This window comes from Nerophis lumbriciformis, linkage group LG04 (assembly GCF_033978685.3).
Source record: "Nerophis lumbriciformis linkage group LG04, RoL_Nlum_v2.1, whole genome shotgun sequence".
Taxonomy (NCBI): domain Eukaryota; kingdom Metazoa; phylum Chordata; class Actinopteri; order Syngnathiformes; family Syngnathidae; genus Nerophis; species Nerophis lumbriciformis.
This window is the reverse complement of record NC_084551.2, coordinates 28120300-28146970: the sequence shown is the minus strand read 5'-3', so window position 1 is coordinate 28146970 and position 26671 is coordinate 28120300. Positions and strand designations below refer to the sequence as shown.

The 26671-nt window shown below is 38.6% G+C and overlaps 1 protein-coding gene across 1 annotated transcript in view; it reads right to left on the bottom strand.

Moving 5' to 3' along the window:
- The window catches only part of LOC133592562 (tumor necrosis factor receptor superfamily member 11B-like), a 52467-nt gene that overhangs the window by 8630 nt on the left and 17166 nt on the right, over positions 1-26671 (bottom strand). Inside the window, exons 2-4 of the mRNA XM_061945190.1 lie at positions 10012-10239; positions 7827-7971; positions 48-263 (exon numbers count right to left, since the gene is read on the bottom strand). Of these exons, the coding sequence (XP_061801174.1) occupies positions 48-263; positions 7827-7971; positions 10012-10239 (589 nt within the window). The remainder of the gene's footprint in view (positions 1-47; positions 264-7826; positions 7972-10011; positions 10240-26671) is intronic.

Below are 26671 nucleotides of genomic sequence, written 5' to 3'. Positions count from 1 at the left end.
ACTCTAGCTATAAGCTAATGCTAGTGAGTTAGACCAGTTGGCCTCACCTGTGTGACACAATGTGTGATGATGTGCACAATCGATGGCCATAATTTGGTCCTGGCTTCCACAGATGCTGTTTGAAGCGGACGTGCCCCATCGCAGCGTCTTCAAGCCCACATCTGTGCAGTTTCTGTGGGGCCGACACAGTTCTGTTGACGAGCGGCGGCTGGAGAAATGGCCAACAGGACATGGCTTGCATACCGTGTCGCTCACTGGCGTACCTGCAAGGACACCAAGCAATGAGGATGCAGGCTGTTCAAGCAAGAAATTAGAAGATTACCGTAGTTTATTGCTCTGTGGACCAGGCTGTCGTTTATTCGTTTCAATCAATTTCAACTATCTACATACAGTATATCGTGCTCATTTAAGGGGGCATGTGCAGTCAAAATTTAATTGCAATCAATCTGCGTTTTTACATCACTATGGTCAAAATGTATTTATCTATACAGCACAATGCAATAGTGTTTTGTCATGAATAGCATAAGTTAACGCGTTACTTTTACAGCCCTAAAAAATGCATTAAAACTTTAGATTTTTCAGTATGTGGAAAACTTCTATGTAAAAAATGTTAAGATTATAATATTTATTTATGTGATATGCAGACAAGCGTTGTGGATATAGCCCCACGATCCGTGGGCATTCTCGTTTTGTGTGAATAAGCGAATGTAAAAGGTCATTTTTAATAGGGATGTCCGATAATGGCTTTTTGCTGATATCCGATATTGTCCAACTCTTTAATTACCGATACCGATATCAACCGATATATACAGTCGTGGGATTAACACATTACTATGCCTAATTTGGACAACCAGATCTGGTGAAGATAAGGTACTTTTGAAAAAAATTAATAAAATAAAATAAGATAAATAAATTAAAAACATTTTCTTGAATAAAAAAGAAAGTAAAACAATATACAAACAGTTACATAGAAACTAGTAATAACTGAAAATTAGTAACATTAACTGTTAAAGGTTAGTACTATTAGTGGACCAGCAGCACGCACAATCATGTGTGCTTACAGACTGTATCCCTTGCAGACTGTATTGATATATATTGATATATAATGTAGGAACCAGAATATTAATAACAGAAAGAAACAACCCTTTTGTGTGAATGAGTGTGAATGAGTGTAAATGGGGGAGGGAGGTTTTTTGGGTTGGTGCACTAATTGTAAGTGTATCTTGTGTTTTTATGTTGATTTAATAAAAAATAAAAAATAAAAAATAAAAAAAGCAGATACCGATAATTTCCGATAGTACATTTTAACGTATTTATCGGCCGATAATATCAGCAGACATCTCTAATTTTTAATTTTTATTTTTTTAGATGATTTATGTGTTTTTAACTACTCTTGTATCCTTTTAAACTCCGTAGCACTTTGAGATTGACAAATGTAAAGTGCTTTACAAAATTAAATGTATTATTATTAATATTATTATAATTATTATTTAATGAATAACAGAGTACTTTTTGTAGAATTTTACAGCAAACATAATCCTAGCCTCTTCTATAATGGCAAATTTCCTCTGACATTCCCATTGTGCCACGTGGCGCGCAGTGGTAGTGGGTCTTCCAATCAGTCCAACAGGAAACGAATCCCAGTCAGCGATTATAGATAAGCAAATTCATGTTTTTAATCATGTTAAATTTGTTATCTTACAAGAACGCTCAATTCTCGTTTCAGACTGATTCTCCAAATACATATTATTTGGTATAAAAATGATAATAAAACATTTTTCAAAACACATTAAAAGGTTACAAAAGCTCCTCTTAGCTCCTGACGTATGATGTATATGTGCAGCGAGTAAGCGCAGAGATAGGTTAAAAGCGTCTTTATAAAAAATGTAGTCTTAAAAAAAAAAGTTTTTTATTATAGAACACAGACTTTCTTACCTCGCCAAAGACGTTATGTTTTCACCAGGGTTTGTTTGTGAGTTTGTTTGCAACATAACTCAAACAGTTATGGATGGATTTTGAAGCCATTTTCAGGCAATGTCCCAAAAAACAATTCCTCTTGTCTACTACGCGTACGAACACGCTTCGCTTCCTACTTACGGCGTTTCACGCCTCCACTTTGGGAGATGAAGGTTATTTTCAGACCCGACGAACGCTAAAGCGCCAGGAAAAAACTACATTCACCAAGTTTTTGTTTGATACCGTCACACGTCACAGTAATATTATTGTAAAGACTTAGAAACCAAAACACAGCGGTATCTACAATATATATATATATATATATATATATATATATATATATATATATATATATATACACATATAAAAAAAGACAAAAAAATGTGGATGGATCAAAATAACGTTTTGCTTGGGGCCCCAATTCATCATTTATGAATTAATAATATGAAATAAATACTCACATATCACATCGTGATTCTATTTATCATTTCAAATATTAACAATAGGACTTGCTGATGAATTATTCTAAAATTGCCAAGTCATTTTCAGATGACTTTTTCCCGTATGACTTCCAACCACAGACACTTTGCAACATTTCCAAGCCGAGCTGACAAAAAACTCCTATGTCAGGTTGTCACACACGTCCTATTGTGCAAGTTGGGAGCCAAAATCACATCCTCATTTTTATTTATTGAAACTGCCTGTGAGTCAGTTCAAACTAGTTTTGCTGAGTCACGGCATAGTGTAGTCTTGGTCACTTTGTCAAAGAAACATGTTGGGAGAATCTTCCATCGGGAGAGTCAACAGGAAAAGGGCACCCGGGGAGGCCAAGTGGGAAAATGCAGAGCGCCAAGTCTTTGGTGTTTGCTCATCTTGTGGCTCTCAAGGATTCAACCACATGTCTGTCCATTACATAATGGATCCTGCAGCTCAAAGAGGGGGAATCCCCAGTAATGCAGTCTTATGTCAAAGTGCAGCGCACTTTTGAAAGCTTCTCTCTTCTCTGAATAAAAGGTTATAATTAGGTTGTGTAAACTGTGTTCCAGAGAAGATTGATTTGTTTCAGAAGAATAGCACCACTTTAAATAAATGCAGTGTGTAATTCAGGGGCCTCCAAACAGTTTCCATTAAGGACAGCAAACGGAAAAAATCCCTTGTGATATATTTTTTTCAAAGTCAGCCTGCCTGTCAGTTGTAGGTTATTAGCAGGGGTGCATGATGAATATCATATTATCAGGCTGAAATAAGGAATGATACATTCTTACATTCTTGTAAGTTCAATAATAAATCATGTTACACTAAAAAATCAACGAAAAAAAAAAACCTGCTTTGTTGACGAGTTGAATTGTAAACAAACTATCACAGTTTCAGAGGAAAACATTTTGCGTGCTATTTACACCAAACGTTCTGCCAGGACGGTAAAAAAAAAATCACGCTTCAACACATCAAACCCTATTAAATGCCAGCATCGCTACAACAGTGTTTTGAAAGCCTACTAAAGAAGCCGCCCCAAAGCCGGCCGCAAAGAGAGGTGTGCACAAACTACAGTCATATGGCCCCATTCCTGAGTGGATCTCGCGTGAGAGTAAGATGAGGGTTTAACCATTTTGCAATGCAGTCTGCTGAAAATAACAGAAAGCACCACTGTACATAGCAACTGACGCTGTCGTCAAAGTTGGAAATGCCACAAAACACATTTTGAGATAGTCAACACTCTACTGCCATCTGGCGGCTAAAGCGAATAGTGCAGACCCCCGAACCCCATTTGTCACGTTTCTTGTGTCAGGTAAACCGCGACCAATGGAGCCATATGAATCCCCTTCCTCCTGTACAGTTAAATGGACATTAAAATACTAGTTACAAATAAGGTAATTGGTTATGAGCAGCAGGAGGTTATTTGAAAAAAAAGTCAACATTTTACCATGTTATTTTACACCTATTTTGTCTTATATTCAACTTTTTTTGTGTTCATTAAAACTTTTTAGAATGTGCAGCGGGCCGTTAAAAAATTAGCTGCGGGCTGTAAATGGCCCCCGGTGTCTCACGAGAGTGATGATGGATGCTTTGAGGAAGTTATCAGGTGTGTGAGGAAGTCCATTTGATATGACGCATGACAACAAAACCACCAGACACGGAACTAGAACAACAAGAGCCATACACGTACATAAATATGAGCAATGATTTGGCAGCACACTGCACAATATGATCACAGCATATATTAGCGATGAATCCATGTCCTTACTCTAAATTACTGTAATAAGATGACACTATGATTGCATTCAAGGTAAAATAGCTCAATAAGAAGGATTTTTTTCTTTGATTATGTAAATGTGTCAATATAGATCTATTCCGCAGGCACGTTGTAAAACGTTGCCCCCATTGTTTGTTAGTTTTTTGCTTGTGGCTAATGCCATTTGGGGTTGGAGAAATTATGAAAAATATGTTTCTAGTTTATTATTTCTTTATTGAATTCAACATACTGTATCATGTTGCGATGGTGTCGCATTGTTTACAACAATGGTGCCCAAAGTGGGGGTCATTTAAGGCCTGCAGCTAGTTTTTTATTTTCCATCCATCCATTTTCTACCGCTTATTCCCTTTGGGGCCGCTGGAGCCTATCTCAGCTACAATCGGGCGGAAGGCGGGGTACACCCTGGACAAGTCGCCACCTCATCGCAGGGCCAACACAGATAGACAGACAACATTCCACACAAAAAACAGCAACAACAAATACAGACAAAATGTGGGTAAAAAGGTGAAGAAAGCAGAACAAGATGACAATATGCAAGTCACCCTTGCAGGTGCGCCAATACAGGTGTCAAACTATACAGGTGGAGAATATGGTGCAATAGTTATTGAATTACAGGAATTCAAATCATACGAAAAGATAAATTAAAGGCTCTGGAATTATTTGCAGTTTACTTTATTACGTTTGTGTGACGGTCTGGACCTCAGGATGCAGAGACAGAAGGCGAAGTGCAAGAATACAAATCCCTTTCATAAGGGAAAGCGGAACAAAAATGGTGCAGCAGAGAAGTGCACAAAAAGTAATCAGACACAGAAAGCAATGGGAAAGCTTTGCTTAAGGTGCTACTGCCAAAACTGGCTTAAGAGGCTTAAGAGGACACACCTGTCCCTGGTAGCCAATCAGGGATAGGTGAGGCAGCCAGCATACCAGAGGAGAAGTGGTGGCAACTGGAGAAAAACAGGAAGTGGAAACAAAAATAAGAGTGCTGGACAGGAAATAAAATAAAGTACAATAAACTAATAAGAACTATCATGAAAAATCCTTTGCTTATTTTTTTTTTTTTACCTTTCGATAATTTTTCACATTTTACCATACTCTGAATTTAGTGCTTTTTGTCAGCATTAAAGTTATTTAAAAAATGCATTATTGAAATATTTCAAAGTGTGTAGTAAATCTATAGAACACAAATGTTTCACTTTTTGAAACTGAATTATGAAAGTAAATACCTTTTTTTTTTTTTTTCCCCCGATTTCAACTTTTTTTTTCCAATTGAGATACACCTACATTCAATACATTATTCCAGTGGTGTTCAAAGTGTGGCCGGGAACGACCATTTGTGGCCCGCATCTTGTTTTTTATTGGCCCACGACACACTCTAAAGACAATAGAAATTACACGAAAAACAGAAAAATAAATAAAAAGGCCCAAATCCCGCCAAATATGTTTTTGAAACAACAGACGATACAACTGTGTTTTGTTCAGGGGGAAACACACAGAAGCTAATACAAATAATACTATAAGAAATTAACAAATTAAAAAGATGGTTTGACAAATACCTCAGTTAAACTAAAATAATGTTATTCAGTAACAGTAGAAGAGAAAGTCATACACAAATACAAATAGACGAAGTAGATATTGAAAGACTAAATTAAATCAAATTTCAAGGTATAATGAATGATGATAAAATTAACTAGAATTCTTATATACAAATATACAACATAAGGTGGCAAGAAACACATCTATAATGAGTAATGTATATCAATATATATTGGACCAAAAATCACTCCATATTCTCTACTGCTCACGAGAGTTACCATATCTGAGTTATTGTGCAGAAATATGGGGAAATAACTACAAAACTTCCCGGGCGCAGCCACCGCTGCTGCCCACTGCTCCCCTCACCTCCCAGGGGGTGATCAAGGGTGATGGGTCAAATGCAGAGAATAATTTCGCCACACCTAGTGTGTGTGTGACAATCATTGGTACTTTAACTTTAACTTAAAAGTATGCTTCATTAACTAACCGCGTTACATAAAAGATCAGTTAGAATAATACAAACATGCACCTGGGGATAGGTTGATTGGCAAGCCCTCGTGTGTGAATGTGAGTGTGAATGTTGTCTGTCTGTGTTGGCCCTATGATAAGGTGGTGTACCCCACCTTCCACCCGAATGCAGCTGACCCCAAAAGGGACAAGCGGTAGAAAATAGTTGGATGGATAATGTTGGATATAGAGAACATTGAAACCCTTTATTCATTGAATCAAAAATACTGAACTTCCATGACATAGTGAAGTTGCAAACAGCTAAAATTATGCACAAAGCAAACTATAACCTGCTACCCAAGAATATACAACAATTCTTCTCAACAAAAGAGGAGAAATATAACCTTAGAGAAAAATTTAATTTAAAACATTTGTATGCACGTACAACACTTAAAACCTTTAGCATCATTCCACTCAGTATGTGGAATTCAATTATGGAATGAATTAAGTAAAGAAATGTACCAATATGATCCACTTCAAGAAACTATTCAAACTCAAAGTGTTTACAAAGTACAAAGAACAAGAACCATGATAAATATTCTGAATTTATTGATAATCTTATGTATCTCACTATATGAAATACAACTTACTTTCGCTAATTATTTATAATTTATTTTGTAATATTATAGCTTATGGAGTATATTGTGAATAAATTGAGAACAGGAAGTAAACACAAGTGTTAGCAATTGTTATGTAAAGGAAAAGGGGTAGTATTAAATAAACTCTGCTTCTTCCTACTCCCTTATGAACATGTTGAAAAGAGAAACTGGCTATTGTGATGTATCATGTTGTAATTGTATGCATGTTCCAAATGAACTCAAACTAAAATTTTTGATTTCCGTGAATCCTGTCATGATAAACATGTGTACATATTTCCTGCAAGATATGGTACGTTTTGGAGTGTGCTAAAGCCCTCAATAATGTTTGAGTTGGGCATATAATATTAGTAAAGATGAATAATGATAATAATTGTAATATATCTAGGGGGTTAGATTATATAATACAAGCATTTGCTTTGTTACCGCTAACACAAAGCTAAGATGCGGCGGTTTCGTTGACATACTTTAGCATACAGTACAGTATCATCACTTTATTTTTTTTTACATTTGGAAAATTTAGTTTTTATCTTAAGTTAAACAATTTTATTTTTTGTTTTTCCCAACAAAAGACAAGCTATTTTGTGTCATTTTATTCTCCTATTTGCTTTTGTTCTTTAAGTGAACAAAATGTAAACAAAAAGACATATCAGTAATAGACGTGTCTTCTTCATACTTCATTTTGGACATGTTGAATCGTGCAAAGGTGACTGCAGTATTAATCACGTCTGAACCAAATACATGCAACTATATCAACACATTTTGTAGTATTTACTTGACTTGGCACTCAGCATCAAGGGTTGGAATTGGGGGTTAAATCAACAAAATAATTCCCGGGCGCGGCCACCACTGCTGCTCACTGCTCCCCTCACCTCCCAGGGGGTGATCAAGGGTGATGGGTCAAATGCAGAGAATAATTTCGCCACACCGAGTGTGTGTGTGACAATTATTGGTACTTTAACTTTAACATAATAATACTTTACCCGAAGCTGCCACTCCATACCCAGATGGGCAGGGGCTGTGTGTGATGCAGAACTCGACCACTAGGTGGAAACCTGCAGCACATTCACACACTCTGTCATGGGTACTGTTGCACTCCTGCTTCACCAGCTGCCTCTCTTTGCACACCTAAGGACAACACACACACACACACACACACACACACACACACAGGAGAAATGTCACATGCAGGCCATGGATGTGTAGAACAGTGTTTTCAACCTTTTTTGAGCCAAGGCACATTTTTTGCGTTGAAAAAATCCGGAGGCACACCTCCAGCAGAATACATTAAAAAATAAAACTCAGCTGGCAGTAAAAAGTCGTTGTTGCAATTGTTGGATATGAATTCAAACCATAACCAAGCATGCATCACTATAGCTCTTGTCTCAAAGTAGGTGTACTGTCACCACCTGTCACATCACGCCCTGACTTATTTTGAGTTGTTTTCTGTTTTTCTTGTGTAGTGTTTTAGTTCTTGTCTTGCGCTCCTATTTTGGCATACTTGCCAACCTTGAGACCTCCGATTTCGGGAGGTGAGTGTGTGTGGGTGTGGGTGTGGGGGGGGGGGTGTGGGGGGGGTCGTGGTTGGGGGCGTGGATAAGAGGGGAGGAGTATATTTACAGCTAGAATTCACCAAGTCAAGTATTTCATATATATATATAAGACATACTTGACTTTCAGTGAATTCTAGCTATATATATATTTATTTTATTATATATATATATATATATATATATATATATATATATATATATATATATATATATATATATATATATATATATATATATATATATATAAATAAGAGAAATACTTGAATTTCAGTGTTCATTTATTTACACATATACACACACATAACACTCATCTACTCGTTGTTGAGTTAAGGGTTGAATTGTCCATCCTTGTTCTATTCTCTGTCACTATTTTTCTAACCATGCTGAACACCCTCTCTGATGATGCATTCTGTTTCGTCTCCTTGTTGTGTGCGCAGTTGTGCACTGCACTCTCTAAAAGCCCTAGATGTTATTGTCACATATGTACAGTAGATGGCAGTATTGTCCTGTTTAAGAGTGTCACAACATTGCTGTTTACAGCAGGCGAACTGCTTTACGGTAGACGAAAACGTGACTGCTGTTGTTGTGTGTTGTTGCCGCGCTGAGAGGACGTAATGAAACTGCCTAACAATAAACCCACACAAGAAACCAAGAACTCGCCCTCCATCATTCTACAGTTATAACGTGATTGGGCAGGTACGCTGTTTATATTGTGGGAGAAAATTTGTCCCGGGAGGTTTTCGGGAGAGGCGCTGAATTTCGGGAGTCCCCCGGAAAATCCGGGAGGGTTGGCAAGTATGTATTCTGGTGGCTTTTTCTCTTTTTTTGGTATTTTCCTGCAGCAGTTTCATGTCTTCCTTTGAGCGATATTTCCCGCATCTACTTTGTTTTAGCAATCCAAAATATTTTAGTTGTTTTTATCCTTCTTTGTCATGTTCGGATGTACATTGTGGACGCCATCTTTGCTCCACAGTAAGTCTTTGCTGTCATCCAGCATTCTGTTTTTGTTTACTTTGTAGACAGTTCAGTCTTAGCTTTGTTCGGCATAGCCTTCCCAAAGCTTCAATGCCTTTTCTTAGCGGCACTCACCTTTTGTTTATTTTTGGTTTAAGCATTAGACACCTTTTTACCTGTACGGTGCCTCCCGCTGTTTCCGACATCATATCCTACTGATATGGAAGAGTATTACACGGTTACTCTACCGAGCTCTAGACGGCACCGACCACTCAACAACACATAATTTGCAGACTATAATTACTGGTTTGCAAACAATATTTTTAACCCATAGGTGAAATTAGATAATCTCCCACGGCACACCAGACTGTATCTCACGGCACACTAGTGTGCCGCGGCACAGTGGTTGAAAAACACTGGTGTAGAATATGTAGAAGTAAACATTAATGATCGACAAAACACGTAAGAGGTCATGAATGCAGACATGAACCTACATGTTGGCATACAATACCAGCACCTAGACAACATAGGAAAATCACACGAAAGCTGGATAAAAAAAATTGAAATAAGTTAGGAAACAGACATGAGTTTGGTCGGAAGTTAAACAGAGAAACAGGTGGGGGAGAAACTACGATGAACCTTGTAGGGGTCTCCTACCTACCGAGGTGCAGTGTTGGCACGAGTCCCCCCAGTGCCAGTTGTCAGCAAAGTGTCTCTCAGGGCAGGCTCGGCATTCCGTGGGCCTGTCGGCGCTGCAGTGTCGCCTCACGGACGTGCCAGGGGGACACTGGTCGCACAGGAGGAGCTCGGAGGTCACCTGGTGGCGGTACTGGTACTTGGGCGGTGCCGACTCCTGCTGAAAGGCCCAGGTGAGGGAGGCGGTGAAGAGCTGCACGAGAGGGGCATGGAGTGAACAACGGTGACAGTGAAAGTCATCTCCAGCACATCTTTTTTGGATCAAGAAGGAAATATTTCTGAATGCCTGCCCGAAGACTTCCAGTAAGAGCGAGTTGAAGGAAAGGTCAGAGCTGTAAAGTTGTAACTCCTGGTGGACTCGCTGGCTTCAAGTCAGTTGAGTGCTTCTTAGAGTCTGAGAAGAATATCACGCTTTGACTTCGGTGTTGGAACCTCATGACTGACTTAATAACATGATTTAATTGCTTGTGTAGGATTCCATCATGCCTCTTGGTCTTCATCATGTCTCTCGCTGCTCTTTTGGCATCTTTTCGTCACTTGCGAATAGATTTCTGAACAATTAAGTCAGATGTTTCAGTCCAACTAAATACTTTAACAACAAGAGTCAATTGTTTCAGCTTCTCTGTTGCTAACAAGTGTGATCTGCTTGCATCCACTCCTTCAACGCTGACTAGCATTGTGGTTTGTATTGTTTCACTTGCAAAGTGATATAGAAAAACTGCAAATAAATGTAATTTTCTAGCCAAGGGGTTTTCAAAGTCTGACTCAGGGAGCGTCCTCTGAAAGAATACAATATGGTTGGGGCGCCCCCTTTTGCGCCCAAAAACGGATGTTCTTGGTTTTCAGCTCACCCCAGACTATTGTTTTTACTTAATCATCCTATAAAGTAGAAATCAATACAGGTGGTCCTCGGTTCACGACATTTTGTGGTTACGAACAAGCTCACATAAATTCAGTTCAATTGTTATTTCAGTCCATAAACATGAGACATGTTCAAGAACTGTAGTTACAACGCATGTGGCGGAAAAATGCGCAATGTGCTACACTGAGGAAGAATAACATTGCTTATTAGTTAACGTTATAAATACATCATATCACGGTTATTGTGACCAAAATGATCATGGGTACTATTATTCTTGTGGTGTTGTCGAATGTGCTCAAAAAGTACTTACCCAAACAGGCACGAGACATTAAAATAACGTTGAGAATTTGTTGAATTAGGTCGTATTGTTGAGCAACTCAAACATAACGTTGACACAACATGCTTTTAGACCACGTTTAAAGGGGAACATTATCACCAGACCTATGTAAGTGTCAATATATACCTTGATGTTGCAGAAAAAAGACCATATATTTTTTTAACCGATTTTCGAACTCTAAATGGGTGAATTTTGGCGAATTAAACGCCTTTCTATTATTCGCTCTCGGAGCGATGACGTCACAACGTGACGTCACATCGGGAAGCAATCCGCCATTTTCTCAAACACATTACAAACACCGAGTCAAATCAGCTCTGTTATTTTCCGTTTTTTTGACTGTTTTCCGTACCTTGGAGACATCATGCCTCGTCGGTGTGTTGTTGGAGGGTGTAACAACACGAACAGGGACGGACTCAAGTTGCACCAGTGGACCAAAGATGCGAAAGTGGCAAGAAATTGGACGTTTGTTCCGCACACTTTACCGACGAAAGCTATGCTACAACAGAGATGGCAAGAATGTGTGGATATCCTGCGACACTCAAAGCAGATGCATTTCCAACTGGACTGGACAAATCAGCTTTCAGGAAAAGAGAGCGGATGAGGGTATGTCTACAGAATATATTAATTGATGAAAACTGGGCTGTCTGCACTCTCAAAGTGCATGTTGTTGCCAAATGTATTTCATATGCTGTAAACCTAGTTCATAGTTGTTAGTTTCCTTTAATGCCAAACAATCACATACCAATCGTTGGTTAGAAGGCGATCGCCGAATTCGTCCTCGCTTTCTCCCGTGTCGCTGGCTGTCGTGTCGTATTCGTCGGTTTCGCTTGCATACGGTTCAAACCGATATGGCTCAATAGCTTCAGTTTCTTCTTCAATTTCGTTTTCGCTACCTGCCTCCACACTACAACCATCCGTTTCAATACATGCGTAATCTGTTGAATTGCTTAAGCCGCTGAAATCCGAGTCTGAATCCGAGCTAATGTCGCTATACCTTGCTGTTCTAACCGCCATGTTTGTTTGTATTGGCATCACTATGTGACGTCACAGGAAAATGGACGGGTGTATATAACGATGGTTAAAATCAGGCACTTTGAAGCTTTTTTTAGGGATATTGCGTGATGAGTAAATTTTGAAAAAAACTTCAAAAAATATAATAAGCCACTGGGAACTGATTTTTAATGGTTTTAACCCTTCTGAAATTGTGATAATGTTCCCCTTTAATCAATGTCAGGTTGTGACGTTGATTTGACCATTGAAATTTGGTCATTTCCCAACCAACAATGCAGATCCAACGTTGGAAATAAGTCGGAATACTACAGCTTGTATGCACATTGAATATCTTCGTTGCTCAGACAGCAATGTGTGTTTATAGGTTTAGATCAGGGTCGAGAACCTTTTTGGCTGAGAGAGCCATGAAAGCCAAATATTTTAAAATGTATTTCCGTGAGAGCCAATTAATATTTTTTAACACTGAATACAACTAGATGCGTGCATTTTTAAGTAAGACCAACATTTTTAGAGTATAATAAGTCTCTTATTCTTTTTAATAACATTGTTATTCTGAAGCTAACCAATAATAAATAAAATCATTCTTACCATTAATGCGGCTTCTTGAACAGGTGTGGTAGAAAACGGATGGATGGATTAAAATGCATGAGAATGTTTTATATTTTGAACGTTATTTTTAACACTGTGATTACCAGCGGAATTATTCATTACTTATCGTGTTAAGCAATGTCAGCTAAGATTTATCTGAGAGCCAGATGCAGTCATCAAAAGAGCCACATCTGGCTCTAGAGCCATAGGTTCCCTACCCCTGGTTTAGATTGTTCCTTAAAAGGGGAAAGATGAAAATGTCTCATGTTTTAATGTTGGAATTAAAGCTAGTGAGCTGGCGCCAGTCAGTCCATGCGTTTATCAAATTGCAGGTATAAATCATGGTTTTTCAATTATTTTTATTTAAAACACTAACAGTACTCGGGAATTTTAGCGGGCTTATCATTAATACAGTTTATCTTTACAGCCCTACTTATTAGTTAACATTTTGCACTTCGTTATGTGTCCCAAGGGTAAGGCAGGCTTTTCTGGTGATAGTGCTCTGAGGAAGAGTAAAGCCATCACCATGGAAGTGAAAATGAGTTCCATAAAAAGCTCAGGGTGAGTATAAATATTAGCTGCTCTTCTGGTGTCAACTGTCCATTACTGACAAAGATCGTATTGTAACAACTGCCCATATTTTGTAATCAGGGCTGCAGCTATCGATTATTATAGTAATCGACTAATCTATCGATTAGTTTGTTTGATTAATCGAATAACTAGATAAAACACATGTTATAGCTTCAATGCGTATTTTAGAGAAAATAGTTAAAATCAACAAATATTTTTTTGATTGCTATAAATTCCATTCTATATTTATAATAAAATGTCAATATTGAAATATCACTTTTAACATGTGAGCTTTGATTAAAAAAAAAAAAAAAATTCTCCGCTGTTTGCCGCCACACAGTTCACGGCACCCACACACCACCGCTCCTAAGTGTGCTCTATTGCAGGGGCCGTGGTGTAACTACGTCACATAGTTAAAGTTCCTACTACCGGTAATCACAATTGTATTAGTTACACCCATTAAAGGATTAATTGAAAAAACAGACTATAAATCTAATAGATCGATTAATCGATTTAATCATTGCAACCTTAGTTTTATCTTTTAACCTGTTCATTGTACAGCACTTTGGCTACCCCTGTGGTAAATTTTAAATGTGCTTTATAAATAAAGTTGATTTGATTTGATTTGATTAGTTGTTAGGATGACAAACAAATGTTTTTTTGGGCAAAAACAAAGCAGGTTACTGTTGTTGGCAACCATGTCTCTGCACACAGCCGTCCAACTCGGCCCCCAGCCACACTCACTCAGTACTCGGCATGACACATTCATGGCCTCACAGACAGTTGTAAATCACACAACTCTTTAACACGACACATTAATACCGGGTTGCTACGATATCCTTGTGCAATGATCCGCTCCTATGAACGTGACATTCGTAACAAAGTCGCCAGACTTTGACAAATTTCTAGAAGAAAACATTTTCCCCCCACTCTCCGCCATGACTATAACCAGTAACATTCGTCTCTAAAAAGTACACCTCTGCATAACATTGTATTCTTTTTAACATTAAGACAAACAAAACAGGAAAGACATATAGATCAACTTACAACAAATCATACTTTTATTAACATTGTTTTTTTTAGTTTGTAACAGAAAAGTTTTAAAAATAGATAGATAGATAGTACTTTATTGATTCCTAAAGTACTCCAATATGCCTGAAATAAGAAATAATAATCCTTAATCAAACTATACATTTTTTTTGACCAACTTGAATTATTTGATACTGAAAAATGCAATTAAATAAACTCAATAAATAATATTACATTCAAATTGATCAGCAACATCACCAGTTTATAAAACACTTTAACCTACAAAACAGATCCAAAATTGTTATTTTTAATCAAAATGAGAAAGTCGGGGTAAATGGCTACAATCAGCACGTTGTGCAGGGCATAGCTTTTCGAAGCGGGGTTTGAAGTATGATCCTGATAAAGCATGTTCCCCAAGGAGGCTTGCCCCACTATTTGAGAAGAACTGATTTACAGTAACATGCTGTAAAAAACACCTTACCTTTTACAGTAAAATTTGGACATTTAGCCATATTTTCCTTCAAAATTCACAATTTTTTTTTTTTTTTTTTTTTTTTACAGTGTACCGTAAACAAAAATATCTACTTATCAAATGCATAGACAATTGTTTAAAAATATCATGAGGCAAATAGTTTTATTTATATTTTATTCACTGTTACAAACGGCCCTCTGAGGGAAGGCATAACTATCAAAACCAGTTGGACAGCCCTGGTTCAGGGTGAAGTGGTGGCCCTTCAGTAGTGTAGGAATAACAATAACAAAGAAGTAGTATTAAAGATCAAAAAGGGGCCACCAACAAAATTTAAAGGCCAGAGTGCTAACTATGTAATGTGTCACTGTGTTGCACTTTATTATACCACTGCGCAAAAGACTCCCCATACATTTGGCCGTATATCATTTTATTCTTTTCATCTCATTGGCTGCGAACGCACTGAGCAGTTCTCTGCAGACTTGGAATATAAGCCGCCAGTTAGCGAGCATGTTTGACAAGCGGCCATGCAGACAGTGGAGTGAGGACACATGCGCACCAGATGTCACTCTGCTTCCTCTCAGCTACAATATTTGCACTGAGGACTTTCCCGTTGGCCGAGACACATCCCGCACAACACACATATATCGTGTGCCGCATGTGTGTGCAATGCAAATGTGTGTTTTGACTGTGGTCCTGTCTGTGGTCGTCTCCCCTGGCTGCTGTTTGTTGAAGCAACACTAGGAGGTTACTGGGCTTTCCCCGTCCGACACCAGAATACAAAACACGCCGTCCTGCTCTTTTATGGCCATTCACCGCTGACTTCCCTTCTGCGTGCTTGTGTTTATGCTGCTTACCTCAAAGAACATGCCAATCTATGTCAGTCTACCAACAATCTATAATCAACCTGAACCCGTCTTCTTTCCTGTGTCATTGGTCAGATTCGCTCTGTTGTTACAGTAAATGAACGCATGATAGACTAAAATATAAACACTGTTGTATTGTAGGGTGCATCATATGCTTACTCGAATAAATATGAAAAGTCTTACATACTGTATTTTTTCAAATAGTGGCCTCCACACTATAGACGCTGTCAGTTTTTGTGTCTGTTTTCCACTTTAACATTAAATATAATGTCCAAAAGTAAAACATTCTGTAGTTCTTCAAACAATGGCCTCAGCTCTGATAGACGCCTTGCCTCAATGAATCATTGCGTTTTCCACTGAATGAAATGAATAGAATATATAAAAATAAAACACACATTTTTACTAACAGATGCTGTGTCTCAGTTTGTTGTCGGGTGTGTCATCTAACTTAAATACATGCCTTATTCCTTCAAATAATGGACTCTTTTCTAGTCGCTGCTCTGCCTGTTTGTCCACTTAAACCAGGGCTCGGCAACCCAAAATGTTGAAAGAGCCATATTGGACCAAAAATACAAAAACAAATCTGTCTGGAGCCGCAAAAAAAATTAAACCATATTACATACAGATAGTGTGTCATGAGATATAAATTGAATTAAGATGACTTAAAGGAAACTAAATGACCTCAAATATACCTACAAATAAGGCATAATGATGCAATATGTACATATAGCTAGCCTAAATAGCATGTTAGCATCGATTAGCTTGCAGTCATGCAGTGACCAAATATGTCTGATTAGCACTCCACACAAGTCAATAACATCAACAAAACTCACCTTTGTGCATTCATGCACAACGTTAAAAGTTTGGTGGACAAAATGAGACAGAAAAAAATGTGGCATAAAACACGTCCGAGAAAGTCGGAGAAAGTTATACATGTAAACAAACTACGGTGAGTTCAAGGACCGCCAAAATTAGTAGGACAAAACGGTGCTCGCCAAATACTCGAATCAGTGAAGCATGTTTAATATAAACAGTGTGCTTTATAACAATTAGGGAGGTTTGTGTCATGTTTGTCCTCCTACAGAAACCATATTAAAACAAAAAAAAATTTTTTTTCCCCTCATCTTTTTCCATTTTTGAAAAAGCTCCAGAGAGCCACTAGGGCGGCGCTAAAGAGCCGCATGCGGCTCTAGAGCCGCGGGTTGCCGACCCCTGACTTAAACAAATTAATTAGACGTCAAACATCAAACTATACACTACTTCTTCAAATACTGACCTGCGCTCTAATAGACGCATACATCTATTAATCACTGGGTATGTTGCCTACCTAAAACGATAAAAAACCTTTATGATGAAAGGAATTGCATTCAGTATTTATTGAAATAGTGGCCTCTGCTCTGTTTCGCAAGAGCTCACCTCGAATAAATGCCTTATTTCTTCAAACAATGGACGCAGTTCTTAATAGACACCTCACTACAAACAAATAAATTGTTGTGTGTTCCCTCCAACGCAGAAAACAAGCTGGAACGGCGTGCAGGTACAAACCCCATTTCCATACGAGTTGGGAAATTGTGTTAGATGTAAATATAAACGGAATACAATGATTTGCAAATCTTTTTCAACCCATATTCAATTGAATGCACTACAAAGACAAGATATTTGATGTTTAAACTCATAAACTTATTTTTTTTTTTCCAAATAATAATTAACTTACAATTTCATGGCTGCAACACGTGCCAAAGTAGTTGGGAAAGGGCATGTTCACCACTGTGTTACATAGCCTTACCTTTCAACAACACTCAGTAAACGTTTAGGAACTGAGGAGACACATTTATCAAGCTTCTCAGGTGGAATTCTTTCCCATTCTTGCTTGATGTACAGCTTAAGTTGTTCAACAGTCCGGGGGTCTCCGTTGTGGTATTTTAGGCTTCATAATGTGCCACACATTTTAAATGGGAGACAGGTCTGGACTACAGGCAGGCCAGTCTAGTACCCGCACTCTTTTACTATGAAGCCACGTTGATGTAACACGTGGCTTGACATTGTCTTGCTGAAATCAGCAGGGGCGTTCATGGTAACGTTGCTTGGATGGCAACATATGTTGCTCCAGAACCTGTATGTACCTTTCAGCATTAATGGTGCCTTCACAGATGTGTAAGTTACCCATGTCTTGGGCACCAATACACCCCCATACCATCACAGATGCTGGCTTTTCAACTTTGCGCCTATAACAATCCGGATGGTTCTTTTCCTCTTTGGTCCGGAGGACACGACGTCCACAGTTTACAAAAACAATTTGAAATGTGGACTCGTCAGACCACAGAACACTTTTCCACTTTGTATCAGTCCATCTTAGATGAGCTCAGGCCCAGCGAAGCCGACGGCGTTTCTGGGTGTTGTTGATACACGATTTTCGTCTTGCATAGGAGAGTTTTAACTTGCACTTATAGATGTAGCGACCAACTGTAGTTACTGACAGTGGGTTTCTGAAGTGTTCCTGAGCCCATGTGGTGATATCCTTTACACACCGATGTCACTTGTTGATGCAGTACAGCCTGAGGGATCGAAGGTCACGGGCTTAGCTGCTTACGTGCAGTGATTTCTCCAGATTCTCTGAACCCTTTGATGATATTACGGACCGTAGATGGGGAAATCCCTAAATTCCTTGCAATAGCTGATTGAGAATAGTTTTTCTTAAACTGTTCAACAATTTGCTCACGCATTTGTTGACAAAGTGGTGACCCTCGCCCCATCCTTGTTTGTGAATGACTGAGCATTTCATGGAATCTACTTTTATAACCAATCATGGCACCCACCTGTTCCCAATTTGCCTGTTCACCTGTGGGATGTTCCAAATAAGTGTTTGATGAGCATTTCTCAACTTTACCAGTATTTATTGCCACCTTTCCCAACTTCTTTGTCACGTGTTGCTGGCATCAAATTCTAAAGTTAATGATTATTTGCAAAAAAAAAATGTTTATCAGTTTGAACATCACATATGTTGTCTTTGTAGCATATTCAACTGAATATGGGTTGAAAATGATTTGCAAATCATTGTGTTCCGTTTATATTTACATCTAACACAATTTCCCAACTCATATGGAAACAGGGTTTGTAATTGCCTAGGTCTGGTATGTATTGATGTACTGTATAATTTAATATTATGGTTTGTATTTCATATGCATGTTTACATCTATGTTACTGTTTCCTCTTATGCAAAAATGTCTCATATGGAAACAGGGTTTGTAGGATTAAGGTTTTAATTATTTTAAGGGAGGATAAAAAAAATACAAAACGGAGGACGCTAACAAGTGTGGAGCTAAAAAAAAAAAAAAATGTCACCAGGGTGAAAAACGAGGAATGCTAGTGTGTAGAAAAATCACTAGAGCGAGGAAAAAAACAGGAGAACGTAATTGTTGCCTATAGCAAACATTGACCCAGCAACTAGTGCTGGGTGACAGAAAACTATAAAGGGGAGTGATCAACCAAAACACCTGGTGGGAACACTAATTGCTAAACAAAGACAGGTGAGGAGAATCAGTGCCCAAGGAAACCAACAGTAAACAGGGAAAGAGGGTGCACCCAGGAAACAGACTAAAACAGGAAAACTACCAAACATAAATCATGCCATGACCCGGGTGACGGATCATGACATAAATATGATGTTAAAAATCTAAATATACCCTATAGCTTGAATTAGTGGCCTCAGATAGACCACATGCCTCAATACATTGTTAGGTGTGTATCATAATCCAATATAATCAACACTTTACCTTGATTGTCAAGTGTGTCGACCACCTACATGTAGGACTATGATGTCAAAAATGACAATATACTGTATGTGTGCAAATAGTACCGTGCAATACTGTTGTATTTAAACTTACAAGATAATTTGTTCTGTAACGGAGCTCTTAACTCAAAACACTTGAATCTCAAATCAACGTCTCCCACTGAAATGAACTAAAATCTATTTATTTGGTGCTTTCCCCCTGAAACAGCAACATTTTAACAAGTAACATGCCTTTTAAAAAGAAAAAAAACTTTGCAATAAGAAATATTGCATAAAAACAATAGAATAAAAGTTACGACTTCACTAATAACTACAGTAGTTTTATGAAGTAATGTAATATTATTATACAGCATTTACCACTGAGAATGGACTTCTACGGTATCTCCTTCCAGCTGCTTCTCTGTCAAACACACCACCAGCAGCTATTCCATATTTTCATGGATAAATGGCTGCCTTTTATATAAACCCCGTTTCCATATGAGTTGGGAAATTGTGTTAGATGTAAATATAAACGGAATACAATGATTTGCAAATAATTTTCAACCCATATTTGATGTTCAAACTGATAAACATATTTTTTTTTGCAAATAATCACTAACTTTAGAATTTGATACCAGCAACACGTGACAAAGAAGTTGGGAAAGGTGACAATAAATACTGATTAAGTTGAGGAATGCTCATCAAACACTTATTTGGAACATCCCACAGATGTGCAGGCTAATTGGGAACAGGTGGGTGCCATGATTGGGTATAAAAACAGCTTCCTAAAAAATGCTCAGTCTTTCACATGAAAGGATGGGGCGAGGTACACCCCTTTGTCCACAACTGCGTGAGCAAATAGTCAAACAGTTTAAGAACAACGTTTCTCAAAGTGCAATTGCAAGACATTTAGGGATTTCAACATCTACGGTCCATCAAAAGATTCAGAGAATCTGGAGAAATCACTCCACGTAAGCGGCATAGCCGGAAACCAACATTGAATGACCGTGACCTTCCATCCTTCAGACGGCACTGTATCAAAAACCGACATCAATCTCTAAAGGATATCACCACATGGGCTCAGGAACACTTCAGAAAACCACTGTCACTAAATACAGCTCGTCGCGACATCTGTAAGTTCAAGTTAAAGCTCTACTATGCAAAGCGAAAGCCATTTATCAACAACATCCAGAAACGCCACCGGTTTCTCTGAGCCCGAGATCATCTAAGATGGACTCATGCAAAGTGGAAAAGTGTTCTGTGGTCTGACGAGTCCACATTTCAAATTGTTTTTGGAAATACTCGACATCGTGTCATCCGGACCAAAGGGGAAGCGAACCATCCAGACTGTTATCGACGCAAAGTTCAAAAGCCAGAATCTGTGATGGTATGAGGGTGCATAAGTGCCCAAGGCATGGGTAACTTACACATCTGTGAAGGCACCATTAATGCTGAAAGGTACATACAGGTTTTGGAACAACGTATGCTGCCATCTAAGCACCGTCTTTTTCATGGACGCCCCTGCTTATTTCAGCAAGACAATGGCAAGCCACATTCAGCACGTGTTACAACAGCGTGGCTTCGTAAAAAAAGAGTGCGGGTACTTTCCTGGTCCGCCTGCAGTCCAGACCTGTCTCCCATCGAAAATGTGTGGCGCATTATGAAGCGTAAAATACGACAGCAGGGAGACCCCGGACTGTTGAACGACTGAAGCTCTACATAAAACAAGAATGGGAAAGAATTCCACTTTCAAAGCTTCAACAATTAGTTTCCTCAGTTCCCAATCATTTATTGAGTGTTGTTAAAAGAAAAGGTGATGTAACACAGTGGTGAACATGCCCTTTCCCAACTAATTTGGCACATGTTGCAGCCATGAAATTCTAAGTTAATTATTATTTGGAAAAAAAAAATAAAGTTTATGAGTTTGAACATCAAATATCTTGTCTTTGTAGTGCATTCAATTGAATATGGGTTGGGTGTCGCCAAGTTGGTGACAGTCATGTTTGTGATGATTTATTTTGCTAAATTAAATGAACATCATCCACTTCTTTTTCTCAGCACTGTCCTTCACTCTCACTGTATTCCTTCCCATGCTTGGAAGTCAAAGTTATGTCGATCTCTAGCTATAAGCTAATGCTAGCGAGTAAGACTGGACGTTTTGGGTGGAACTTACGGGGTTCACTGTGACATTTGCTACGCCAACTAATGGTGGGGGTGCTTGTAACTCAAATTTTTGCTTGCAATTTAAAGCATTACAATTCGCAGAGGGATAGTTCTTGTCTCAAAACACTCCTAAGTTGAGGTACTACTGTACTGTATGCAGTATTTCTTTAAATAATGCATTCTCCATTGCAACAATACACAAAAAGAAAATGTTTATGTTTGACCTATCAACCTACAATGCCATAACTTTTCATTAATTTCCTGCACAGCTTAACCTGTTCTGAGTAACAGGTGAGCCGGAGCCTATCCCAGCAGATTCCAGCAGATTTAGAACTGGCCATCACAATAGAGAAAAAACACCATTCACACTCACATTCACACCATCAAAAACAATTCCGTCTCCAACTATTGCTTGTATTCCGACACGTGACTTCACTCCAGGAGTGAAAACCAGTTGTCGAGTTGGTCGAGCTCCCACACATATCGAACTATTGTGCTCCAGACGTCATTCTACACCTCAAAACGGATGAAAACTTGGAAAAGCATCAGATCTACTACATCTTTGTGTGTGGCTGTGTCATGGAAATTGGCATCAAGACCAGTTGATCTGCCGTTTCTTTTCTTTTCTCCTCTGCTCCCCTCTCCCTTGTTGGGGGGGGGGGTCCGGTGGCCATGGATGAAGTGCTGGCTGTCCAGAGTCGGGACCCGGGGTGGACCGCTCGCCTGTGCATCGGTTGGGAACATCTCTGCGCTGCTGACCCGTCTCCGCTCGGGATGGTTTCCTGCTGGCCCCACTATGGACTGGACTCTTACTATTATGTTGGATCCACTATGGACTGGACTCTCACAATATTATGTCAGACCCACTCGACATCCATTGCATTCGGTCTCCCCTAGAGGGGGGGGTTACCCACATATGCGGTCCTCTCCAAGGTTTCTCATAGTCATTCACATCGACGTCCCACTGGGGTGAGTTTTTCCTTGCCCTTATGTGGGCTCTGTACCGAGGATGTCGTTGTGGCTTGTGCAGCCCTTTGAGACACTTGTGATTTAGGGCTAAATAAACATTGATTGATTGATTGATCAATATTCACCCGGATAATATGCAGGTTGCATTTCAAGATTTAACTTTGTGTCTACTGGCATGTTTGTTGCTGTAGCACACGCCGTTTACCAGTAGCGTGTTTTTTATCTTTATCAAAATATAACTGTAGATGTCAACTTTGTCTATGTGCTGAAATCTTGCCTCTGGTAACAAACGCTAGCTTGACTACCACGCGTATTCAATGAGCCGGACGAGACCTCATATGCAACCCAGCAATACCCTAACATGTTTTTGGACTTTGGGAGATAACTCACCTAGGGCAAAACCCATACAAGCATTATATATATATATATATATATATATATATATATATACATATATATATATGTCTTAATAAGGTCTCCTGACGATTGAGGGTACCCCCCTCATGAAACAGGCCTGTAGAGATGAAATAGTCTTGTGATTTTTTTCCCCACACATACATATATATATATATATATATATATATATATATATATATATATATATATATATATATATACAACTTTTTTTTTTGCTCCCATTTTTTATGAACTCAAAGATATAAAACTTTTACTATATACACAAAAGACCTATTTCTCTCAAATATTGTTGGTGAATATATCATTGGTGAATGTTGGTCCACTCCTCTTCAATGGCTGTGCAAATTTGCTGGATATTGGCAGGAACTGGAACACGCCGATCCACAATCCCAAACATGCTCAATGGGTGACATGTCCGGTGAGTCTGCTGGCCATGCAAGAACTGGGATTTTTTTCAGCTTCCAGGAATTGTGTACAGATCCTTGCAACATGGGACCGTGCATTTTCATGCTGCAACATGAGGTGATGGTCTCGGGTGAATGGCACGACATTGGGTCTCAAGATTTTGTCATGGTATCTCTGTGCATTCAAAATGGCATCAATGAAATGCAATTGCGTTCGATGTCTATAACATACGCTTACTCCACCCCCACCATGGGCCACTCAATTCACAAACATCAGCAAACCGTCATACACGCTGTCCGCCATCTGCCCTGACCAGTGAAACCTGGGATTAATTTGTGAAGAGAAGGCCTCTCCAATGTGCCAGACGCCATTGAATGTGAGCATGTGCCCACTCAGGTCGGTTACGATGACGAACTGCAGTCAGGTCGAGACCCCGATGAGGACGACAAGCATGCAGATGAGCTTCCCTCAGACGGTTTCTCACAGTTTGTGCAGAAATTCTTTGGTTATGCAAACTAATTGTTGCACCAGCTGTCCGGGTGGCTCATCCTAGATGATAATGGAGGTGCACCTGCTGGATGTGGAAGTCCTGGGCTGGTGTGGTTACACGTGGTCTAAGTTTGCGAGGCCGGTTGGATGTACTGCCAAATTCTCTGAAACGCTTTTGGAGAAGGCTTATGGTAGAGAAATGAACATTCAATTCACTGGCAACAGCTGTGGTGGAAATTCCTGCAGTCAACATGCCAACTGCACGCTCCCTTAAAACTTGCGACTTCTGTGGCACTGTGCTGTGTGATACAACAGAGTGGCCTTTTATTGTGGGAAGCCTTAGCCACATTTGTGCAATAATCATGCTGTTTAATTAGCATCTTAATACGCCACACCTTTGAAGTGGGATGGATTATCTTGGCAAATAAAAAATGAAATGCTCACTAACACAGATTTTAAACAGATTTGTGAACAATATTTGAGAGGAATAGGTATTTGGTGTATATAGTAGAAGTTTTAAATCTTTGAGTTCAACTCATGAAAAATGGGAGCAAACACAAAAGTGTTGCTTTTATATTGTTTATTTTTGTTCAATATATATATATATATATATATATATATATATATATATATATATATATATATATATATATATATATATATATATATATATATATATATATATATATATATATATACTGTATATAATAATGCAAATTCCACACAAAACAGTCAGAATAAAAGAAGTTGGAAACAAACATTGCTGCATGTTTTTCTTTTGCACCAAAGGTCAGCTAACAAATAATAAAAATAGATGAAAGGGTTTTACAAGCTTGACGCAGCCTGGTGAGCTCAGTGGTTTTTCTTGACAAAACATATGAACCGTGAGGACATTTTGGTGGTAGGATTTGACCCCAAGTGACGTTGTGAGCCATACCATGACTCCACGCTGGGTTTGTAGCCTGGGTGGCCCCCACTGGGAATCAAACTGGTAATTATAGTCATAAATGAATAGGGTTATCAAGAGAGACCACAGACAGTCATTTAAAAAGACATGAGAGTGTTTACTATAGAGAAGCCCTGATGGAAGGTGACCTGGGTTCAGATAATCTGGTTGCAGTTATCGCCGCCGTCACATCTACATGTCAGACGGAGTTCACTGGCGTGTGCTCACAAGCACATGTGGAAATGGTCAAGGTCACATTGTTTTTGTCATCTTTCACAGTACGCGTCACTGGCCTGGCTCCAGTGAAAGAATGCAATGCAGTACGTTGAAGAGATGTACACACAGTGGAAAAATAGGAACAGCTCAGGCATGCTAGGAAATGTTGAAAACAAATGGCTATGTTATGGTTAAATATTATTAATGCATTTTGGGACAATTGAGGTAATAGTTAATTGTATTCCCAGTGTAGAATGCATGCAGTAGCCATTCTGCATGGTAACAACTACATACTAAATAAAGCTTTGTTCTTTTTAACCACTTGAGGGCAGCAGAGAAAATACAACATGTGGACAAAAGTTTGGGAACACAAATACAGTAGTATTAGTAGAAAAGGTATTGGGGGCAAAAATTTAAAAAAATAATACTATGACAGCCAAATTGATAATTAGTGATTATACTAAAAACATAATTTTTATTTAATTTTCTGATCAAATTAACTGGAAATCTCATATAAAATATACAACATAAGGTGGCAAGAAATATTTTAATAATGAATCAAGCAAATGATGTCCTGGACCAAAAATCACTTCATATTCTCTACTGCTTGCTAGTGTTACCATATCTGAGTTATTGTGTGGAAATTTGGGGAAACAACTACAAAAATACACTTCATTCACTAACTGTGTTACAAAAAAGATCCGTCAGAATAATACATAATGCACTTTATTTATTGACTCCAAAATACTGAAACTCAATGATTTGGTACATTTGCAAACAGCTAAAATTATAACCTGCTACCCTAGAATGCACAACGATTCTTCTCAAAAAAAGAGGAAACATATAACCTCAGAGGAAAAGGTAACTTAAAACATTTGTATGCATGCACAACCCTTAAGACCTTTAGCATATCAGTATGTGGAATTGATTAAGCAAAGAATGTACTAATATGATCCAATTTAAATTTACGATGCTGTTCAAACTACAAATGTTTACAAAGTACAAGGAAGAAGAATCTTGATAAACTTCATGAACTTTGTTGAAAATTAGATATTATTGATCTCATTATGTGAATCATGACTGACTTCACTTTTAAGCGCAGTATCGTAATACGTGATTTATTTTGTGTTACAATAACAAGATCAGAACAGGAAGTGAACAAATGTGTTTGTAATTGCTATGAATTGGAAAAGGGGTAGGATTAAATAAGCTTTACTGTTTTCTACTCCTTTTTTAACATGTTAAGAGAAATGAGAATATGTAGATTATGATGTATTATATTGTATCTGTATACGTGTTTGAATTAAATTAAACCATAACCATAACTAATTTCAGCATCCATCCATCCATTTCCTACCACTTGTCCCTCTCGGGGCCGCGACGGGTGCTGGAGCCTATCCCAACTGCACTCGGGCGGAAGGCGGGGTACACCCTGGACAAGTCGCCACCTCATCGCAGGGCCAACACAGATAGACAGACAACATTCACACACTAGGGCCAATTTAGTGTTGCCAATCAA